This window comes from Psittacula echo (assembly GCF_963264785.1).
Source record: "Psittacula echo genome assembly, chromosome: 7".
Classification (NCBI taxonomy): domain Eukaryota; kingdom Metazoa; phylum Chordata; class Aves; order Psittaciformes; family Psittacidae; genus Psittacula; species Psittacula echo.
In genome coordinates, this window is record NC_137740.1 from 25,698,554 (window position 1) to 25,708,231 (window position 9,678).

The 9,678-nt window shown below is 41.9% G+C and overlaps 1 protein-coding gene across 1 annotated transcript in view; it reads right to left on the reverse strand.

The window, feature by feature from the left end:
* NIBAN1 (niban apoptosis regulator 1) overlaps positions 1-3,429 on the reverse strand; it is a gene marked incomplete at its 5' end in the record, with an annotated part of 64,980 nt that extends 61,551 nt beyond the window's left edge. The window contains one exon of the mRNA XM_080623387.1: positions 3,375-3,429. Within this exon, the coding sequence (XP_080479513.1) occupies positions 3,375-3,429 (55 nt within the window). The remainder of the gene's footprint in view (positions 1-3,374) is intronic.
* Between the last annotated feature and the right edge of the window lie 6,249 nt (positions 3,430-9,678).

Sequence of the window (9,678 nt, forward strand, 5' to 3'; positions counted from 1 at the left end):
TAATCAAGACTCTGCATAGGATGCCTTCATGATTTTCTCTGGGGTTCATTTCTTCAACTGGTCTGACAAGACTCACGCTTATTCACCTGTGGGGAACTGCATGCAGCAAAGAGTCTCCCGTGCTCTGAAGGCCATGTTCTCGCTGGTTATATGGACACCTACATATATGGTTTTACATATTTTTTTACATAATTTTACATATCACACACTCTTCGCCCTTGTTTTGCTCTACTCTTATCTTTCAAACAATGTAAGCAGACTTTTGCAAATTAGAAAGCCTGTAAATTTGTACATATGTTGATGAAGAAACTGTATCAGTTTATTGCTGAAATCTCCATCTACTCCTTTAAGCCCTCAGTCCCCCATATCCATTTGTTACACTGTGTTTTAGCTCAAATGTTGTCTAAATTCTAACTACAAGGCTTTACAACACAGGGATAAAGCTTCAGACAAATTAAATTATCATTACGTCAACAAGAAATCAAATTAAACCATCATGACAACAACCATGTGGCAATCCTGATACACATTCAAACAGTCATGTTTAACCCTGCCCCACGCAATACTGGCTAACTCCCCTCTCTTGCAGGGAGCAGCCTGGCATGCTGAAGAGCTGACATGCCACCCAAATAATTTTATCTGCTGCAGGTTGAGGTTAGCATGGCAGGAGCTATCTCGAAGGATGCAGGATGCCAGTGTTCAATCACAGCAAGCTTCTGCTGCAAAGGCAAGGAGATGGGGGCATGAGGCACACTATGCTAAGGGAGATGACAAAATCTAGTGCTGAAATCAGGACATAAAGATTGCAAGTATAAATTAGTTTACTGAAGCACTGGTTGGGAGGGAACAGTAAAGATGATCTAGACCAAACTCTCACTTGAAGTAATACTCAGGATTTCCTGACCTGAGTCCACTGGTATTTGGGCCAATATGAGTGAGCACCCCAGAATGCACAAAGTTTGGAGAACGTTGCTAGCTGCAGTCTCAGCATGTGCGATGTACAAGGAAGCACCCTTGAGCTTGTTGTGTCACAATCTCCATGACCAATGCAATCCCATTCAAGCACTATGGATCGACAGTGCTACTGACAAAAAGCATGTATTCCCCTTCCCTTTTTACTGGGGACCCTCCTGCATCATCTTTGGAGGAAAAAAAAGAAACCCACAAAGCTCCCTGACCCCCAGTAAAACCCACCTAATCTTTACAAAGCCAGCTAAAAAATGTGCTGCTTATTCAATCTACAAAATCAGTGATTCAGGCTGCTTCCTCTTTGAACAAGCAGAGCTTACCATGGCACTTGCCCTGAAAATACATCAGACTAAAACATGCAAGACAGATAAGCAAGGTCTGAATCTTGCAGACTCCAGCCTCAACATGAGCAGTAGGTTTGGTGAGCTGGTTGGACCACACTCTATTTCAATTTAAGACGCTCTTCCCAATTCCTTCTCCTTCTCAGAAGTATTAATTTACGGGCAGCCTTTGTATAAAGTGCCTCTTTAACTATTTTTCAAAGCAACAGTGCAGCCTTTGTATAAAGTGCCTCTTTAACTATTTTTCAAAGCAACAGTTTAGAGTGGAGCATCCTCACAGCAAGAATGGCAGACATGAGCCAGGGAATAAGCCTTATGTTTTAATTCCTTTTTTCACAATGATTTTGCTTTAGCACTTGCATCTGCAAAGATGTGATAGGCAAACTAGAGATGTGTCTGAAGAGCTGCACAGCTCTTAGCAAGGCAAAGGCACTCTCCTTTTTCGCTACAGGGAAATTTCAGATACATACGTCCAGTCAAGTTTCACACGTGTCCAGATATGGATTTCCCAACCCTCTGGCACAAGTTCCCTGTTCTAATTCTAGATGATGTCCAGGGCAATGACAATTTCCTCTCACACAGCTGTGAAGAAGCTGGTAAGTTCCCTGTATCTCCTCTTTTTTGTTGGTTTTTTTTTTTTTTTCCTTTTCTCCAATAATTGGACATCAGCCTGTTCAGACGCTCTTAACTGCCCTCACTCACTCAGGGACCAGAAAACTTGAAATGCTGAATTGTGGAAGTGTAATTTTGGCTGCAGCATAGGGATGAGTGTAAAGAACAGAAGAAATACATGGGGATTGGGGGATTGTACCCTCATGGCTCTGATGGGACCTGAAAGCACCCACAGTGGGACAGGTGAAAATGACAATGCTGAGGGGACACAATACAAAAATCTCTGCATGTGAGGTTGGATGCTTGGCTGATTGCTTTTTTGGGTGAAAGTCATGTAATATTTGGATGATTCCACTATGGGAATCTACTGAAAGATCCACTGTGATTTCAAAAGCCTAACAGAGGAGCAGTTCAACACTTGCAGTCTCTCTAAGCCACAAAAAAATCCCAAAGCAACAGAATAAAAGGACAAGCTTGACTGTGGGCACCACCCAAGAGTCACCCTATGCCTTTAGTCATCAGCCCTGAGTCTGATCTTCCAGTTCAGAGGACTTTTACAGGCTCCAGATGCATAATGCATAATATACCAGAACAGGGCTTCCTTTTTACATGAAAACTTTTACTTCGCTTGTGAATCTCCAGCCTTAAAATTTGCTTTGTAAACACTTTACCTGCTACCTTACTGGTGAGGAATGTAGGTAGACAGGAGCAAGATATATTTAATCTTTTAACTACTCAAATGACAACCCCCCCCAAAAAAAAAAAAAAAAAGATACAGAATTATGTGCTTTTATTTCATAGTTTAAGTGTCATATGCATAAATTTAAAGCAGGTTGGTTTTTTCCATTTTCTCTCTCCTACCATTTTAATGAGATAAAACATTGTTCTCACACAAGTCTGAATAGTTTTACCTAAATATTGACCTAGTAGTTTTCCCACTGCCTTCAATGGGCTTTGCAAAACATCGGCCATATAGTCTTGAACCGATCTACCCTGGCAAAACCTGGTGCTTTAAAGGTTTCAACTGCCGGGGCTGGGGAACTGAGACTGTCACGCAGTTACAGGTGGCATCTCTCCACACGCTTCAGTCTTTACCGCCTACTCTTCGGCATGCTCTAACTCCCTCACGGGGAACTTTTAAAGCATTGTCTTGTAGGAAACCGTCTGCTCGAAACCCCACGGGACACTGTGCCACTCCGAACCAGCTCAGCGATGTGCCCAAACCCCGCTGACGCCGCCGGCTCCCGAGCCCGGCTCGGTGCCTGGGACACTCGGCAGGTATCTACACCGCGCCGCCCCCTGTCCCAGTCCCTGCCCTGCTCGGAACCCCGCCGCGCCGCGGGTGCGTTTCTGCGAGCTTTCCCACCACAAAGCATGCCTGCAGATGCAGCGCTTTCCGAAAAAGTCTCCGGAGGCAGCCGGCCGCTTCGCCTCCCCCTTGCAGAGCCCTACCTCGGATGTAAGTGCACTTGCTCTCGTCCAGCAGGCTGGAGGCAGAGCCGCCCATGCTGCCGGCGGCGCGGGACTGCTGCACGGGCGCTGCCGGGGACCGCTGCCGCCCAGCCCAGCCCAGCCCAACCCGGCCGGGCGCTTCCTGCCCGCTTCCTCCCGCAGGCACCGCCTCTCGCCCGCCGCCGCCGCGAGGAGGTCGGGCCCCGGGGGCGGGAGGGCTCCTCCGGCCCCTACTCCCGCCTCCCTCTCCTCTTCTCCCCTCCTCGCTCTCTCCCTCATCCTCCAGTAGCCCTCTTGTCGTGCACAGGAGGGGACCGCGAGGTTGCCCGTCACCAGTCTCGTAAATTGAGGAGCAGAAGGTGGCAGGAGGCCCCAGAAGGAGTCGCAGAGGCAATGAAAACACATCCACCTGCAAGGCAAGCAGAGTGTGCCTCTAGATACGCGTGTCCTTATTTTTTTTCTTTGGCTCATTAAAATGCACAGCACTGCCTCCTTTTGCCCACATGTCATTTGCTACCCCTGTCTCAAAATCTCCATCCTTCTGGAGATGTGCTAAGATGTTCTGAAGTAGCCATGAAGGCTACTTTAAAGATCATACATGTTGTTGGTATCATGGGATTGAAGTCTATTAGAAATATTCTCCAACGTTTTTCAAGACAAAAGAACCACCTGAAGCATCCTTCAAATAGGATGCCTCCTACAAGGCATATTGAGACACCATGGGATTCATATGGCTTAGTATTCAGGGCTATATCTTCCTGCTCATCTTATTGGGAATCCTGGTGGCCTATATAGAATGCTATTTAATATATAATTCCAGAATCATAAACCTACAATTCCAGGATGATCAACCTACACAAGCAAGCAATAAATGTATGTCCCTTCAGTAAACATTATCCAATGATCAAACCAACTTCCTAAAACATGCAAGAGCACCAGTTTGCTGATTCTCAGCACAGTGGTGTAAGATGGTATGGAACAGTTACCCAAATCTCCTTGCCTCTGAATAATAGTCTCAGCAAGACTTTATACCCTCTACAACTTTCTAGGGTATTTTCTTCTGTTTTGCTGTTTTTATAATGCTAATTCAGCTGACTGGGAATGGGCAGCTTGCCATATGTTATTGTGCCTCATATGTTTAGTATTGAGTTGATGAGCTGCAATGAATATGGATTGTGCTGTCACAGTGACTGGAAGTTATGCATTTTAGACTTAAATACTTTTCATTCAGCTTGTACACATCTGTCACTTGCTGTGAAATTGCTCTAACATGGTTAAGTTTTGTTTATAAGGATTGTGCAGTAGGTAAATTTAGTACTTGGCCACTCAGTTAGTCAAGGAGGGTTAAAAATTTTTGGGTTGAATTGTAAAATGTTTTAAACCAATGCTAAACTTGATCAGATTTGAAATATTGAAGCTGATCTGTAACATCAAGTTCAGTATTCTGCTAAACAGCCTCTTCCTTCAAGAAAGCTGATTGAAGGCAACTTCAATATAAATTCGTGCTCGCTGGCCACATGCTGGTTGTGCCGAAATGTAACAGAGCAATTGTTTAACTACCTTAAGGAGACCATGTTCATCCAAAACATCACTAAAACAGCATTTCACAAGTCTATAGATAGCTGAAAATATAATACTAAATCAACAGCACTTCTAGAGGTCAAAAGTGGATCAGACTCTATTATCAATATATTTGGTTATTAAGCTCTGCTTGAGAGCTTTGCACTTGCTTGCAGAAAGGTAGATGTTGTAGTTTGTTCACAGCACATCTTTGAGCTGTGTGAGTAGGCAACGGTGAGGAAATACTGTTTACTGTTGTGCATCTTAAAGGCGTTAACTTAGAGAAGAATTTGGGGTCCACTCAGTGTAGTATATCTTTTATCAAATGTCTTTGAGAAGCGTTTCATAATGTACAGTATGCAATGTCCAAGTCAGCTCCAGGAGTCTGGAGAGATAAACTATGGAAAATTCATGAGCCGTGAACTGGATTGCTATTCTGTCTCATCATTTAGCAGATGAAAATATGCCAAATCCCAGAAGCTGCATACCCAGGAACAGATGTCAGCGTGCATACTGAATGGGAAACCTCCCTGTCTAATTACAGCTAGGGTAAAAACAAACTGAGAACTGAATAGTGGTTTTAATTATAACATTTTATACTTTGGCAATACCTGATCCTCAAGATCTCCAAGCATTTCACAAATGCTAGTTAATTAAAGACCATCATTTTCCTTTCAAGATAGGGAAATGTGGTGTTTTAATGGCAAAGTTTTTATCTTAAGTGTCTTAAAAAGATACCATGAGAAATGTGAGCAAAGCCAGGAACACATATAAATGATCTGTAACATATCCACATTGCAGCTATCAATGATAAAGTAATAAAATCAAAACAAAAATACCACCAGAGATAAAACAAATATTTTCCAACTTTTTTTCCTATGAAATCCTGATCTTTTAGGGTTTTTTACCTTTACTATCCCCAAAAGGTCCTTCTCTAAACACCTGCTTTGTATTATATCCTATAGGACAACATGATGAAACACTTCCATCTCATAGAGAAAGTGAATTCATGGGTGAACAGGATCAGGACATGCACCTCCTCTCCAACAAAGGAGTGAAGATCTGTCTCCACTGCCTCTGCAACTTCACTTGTAACAGCTTGACATCAGGAAAGAGGTGGTTTCTTACATCACCAGAGTCCAAATTTTACTTATAGTCTTTACTCAGGAGGCAGCCAGTGAAATTACTGGGAGCTCTCATACCCAGAAAGTGCAGTCAATACACAGTCACTACACTGCTTGATTTTGTATCAGACTCCAACTCTGGTTTTGGGAGGGAGGGAGGGAGAAGGAGGTTGTCTCCACAACTGCATTACTATCTCACTGTGGAGGGAACTGTAATGTAGCCCTGATGTGCCACAGACATAGACATGACAATGAGATCCATTCTCAATGCAAATGTGCATACCATCATAATAAATAATATATATAAATAAATTTCCAGTGGTTGTTAGTCAAACACACAGTCCTTAATGCAACCACAGGGCTGACAAATTGCAGATGTCTCATCAGAGGGAGCGACAAAATCTTTGCCATACTGTTGGCTAATTCTCCTGTGTACCAACACTTGTCTAATTGTAAATAAGACATGCCAAGGAATGAGTTACTTTGACATGCCGCATAATAGCACTTAACTGCGCCCTTTGCTTTAGAGGGTTCATCCTGTGTGTACTCTCCCACAACTTTCTTGGTTGCCTCAGAAGCACAGTTTATCAACCAGAAGCATTGGAGTGAAGTGTGTATGGAATCCACAGGGAGAGAAAATTATCCAGAACTACTTTATAAGTATTTCTCCAAAGGCAGGTAGTCATTTTAAGACTGCTGACTTCTGTAAGCAGGATAACAAGGCACTCTTGCAGACAGCTGCAAATATAATAAAACCATCACAGATAAGTAAAAAGTATCTATTGCTGAAGGAAATGGTTAATCATTCTTGTCTGAAAGCCAAAACCAGGTTGCAGAAAGTAGTACCAAGAATACGTGTCAGAAGATAAAAACAGCCCTTTTCTCAGGACAGGTTGTTGGTTGAAATATATTCTGAATCTCTTCTATACAGGAAAATGTTATTCTTATGAGGTATTTTCAAAAGGTTGGAAGGAGGTTTTAAAATCTAGCTGCAGAAAATAACCTAAGAGAATCACAACTGTTTTGGCTGGAGAGCCCAAAATAGTATTTTGATAAACTAGCCTTAAAGAAAGTTAGAGTTGGTTGTGCTTTACCTACTATCCTAATTCTCAGAGACCAGGAAGAAGCACTGAAAACCCAGAAAGACAAGAGTGGATTTTAACAGATTCTTCATTAACAGAATCATGGAACAGTGCAGGTTGAAAGTGTTCACAAGAGATCATCTGGTCTTTCATGGGAAAGGGAGCCTAGATTAGATTATCTAGCACGCTGTGCAATTGCATCTTGAGAACCTCCAGTGACGGAGACTACCATATCCCTGGAGATGTTGTTCCAGTGAATGACTGTTCTTTCTATAAGAAATTTCTTTCTTTTATCAAGATGAAGAAAAAAAGCATGATGTGGAGTATATGAAGCACTACCATGTTCTAGGGAAGAGATAAAATCTGAAAATTTCTGAAAACAGTAAACTCACAAGAAAGGACTAAGAGACTTTGCTTTATCTTAATTTTGAGTTTATCTTCAAGCCCTGTGGTGAAAAGTGCCCCTGGTCTTCTTCCCTCCTCTGGAGTCTGCTTTTGGAAGGTTGAATGGGCAAAGCTGGATCTAGAAGAACAGGAAAGTAAGGAAGTGCAGCAAACCCAAAACAAATGGGAATCACTAGGGAGGAAACTCTGTTATGACATGACACAGGAATAAGGGCATATGGGAAAGGAATGAAGACTCTCACTAGGAATGTGAAATTCAGAATCTGTAAGATGTGATTCTCGATTTTGTTTTGTATATATTAAGGAAACCTAGAGCTGAGAATTGCCTCAAGCTGTTGCATAGTTCATTTGCCTGTCCCAGTGGCCAAGTAATTACAGGGGTTTATATGTATGTAAATTCAAATAAGTTATGTGTGTTGAACTTTTCTTGTTTACTAAATACACAAATCCTATTTCATAAATTCAAACACCATTTCCTTCTCTGCTTAGTGACTAGGCTATGAAATCTGTTAAATGATGCAGGTAGAGGTGATCATTCCTGCTCAGTTGCCATTAAGTGCTGTATTTGAATTAGTTAGGATATTCACATCAAAGCAGCTATAAGATACAGGCCTTTGTAAATTAACTGTCGAAGCAAGCCTCCTCATTGTCAAACAAGATGCATTGATTTGTCTTGTCACCTTGAAATAGAAAGAAATATAGAAAACATATGGCATATAGAAAACAGTAAATAAAACTCCAGTTGACTGCACTTTTCACTGCCTACTGCTCACACAGCTACAGAAGAGCAAACAAAAAGGCACAGCCCAATATGATGATCTCAGCAGAAAATCCAGGATAAAAACATGTCTGTCAGAGGTCCAATGGATTATTTACTGCCTCAATTGGGCAGCTACACCTGCTTGGGAAGACAAAAAGAAAAACCTTCGCAGGTGGTGGAACTGAGTTTGTAGGGTAGGATTTTCAGAAGGCAGCATTAAAGGCTTTCAGCTCAAGTACCAGAGGAAGTCTTAAGACATCCCACTGTCTTTGAACAGACTTTAGTGATGCAACACATCAAAAGTTAGAAATTAGGCCTGTCATTTTTTTCTTCTTTATTAAGTAAATTGTAGTGTGACTCTACTTAGGGGTGTAAGAAGTTCTGTTTCCATTTGATTAACAAAGATGTGACCGAAACTTTGTTCCCAAGTGAGCCAATGTTCATATATTATTAACTACCCTTCAAAAGTACAGCAGGCATGTGCTGCAGAAGCTGAATGATCCTGCAGACAGGATTAACGAAGCAGAGGAATAAATCCCCACAACATCTGGGTTTGCTTCTTTTGGACACAGATGGTTTTGGTTGCTTTTCATTCCAAGTATATTCATTAAGACTAAGCATGGGGTTTAAACACAGTTTTCCTGTTCCAAGTCTCCATTTTCCATGGAGAAGCTCCTCATCAGGAGCCTACCCAAGAACGCATATGTAGTGATTGAAATGGGATTTGCTAAACCGTTTTGCACACTGAATGGGTTGCAAGAGTTCAAAAGGAGATACACATAGGAAAGATGAATAGATTGGATTTTTTATATTCTCCACCCTCTTCTCCTCCTTCTCCCCAGAAGTAATTGTCTCATCTGCTTCATTTTCTTTCTAGAGAATTTTATAAAAACTTAGCACTCCTAGGTTTTTAACTTACAATAAATGGATCTCAGAATGTTTACATGTTCTTCTGTTCATTAAGTTTAGCTGCTCAGAGCATAAGTGCATCCATCCAAGCCTAGCTTCTGACATGGGAAAGCCACAAGTGATAAGTTTTCACAATAAAGGACACAATGTACTAATCATGTTAGTGGGTGAGGTACCCACTGATCCTTATAATCCTATCAGACTCACGCTCCTCTCCAGCCCATCTGCATCACACAAGAGAAGGATTTCACCTATTCAATGGCAGCAGCACATTCTAGGGGCAGTTTCCCCATTCCAGTACATGCTGTATCAGGATATGTTTGTTAATAGTGCAGAATCTGCCATAGTAATGCTGACTAGTATATAAATTGCAACAAGCATCTTACGGTGAAGCAGGAAGCAAGAATCTTGGCAATTAATAATTACCAAGACTTATTTGGGTAGCAATACCTGGACATAGAGTT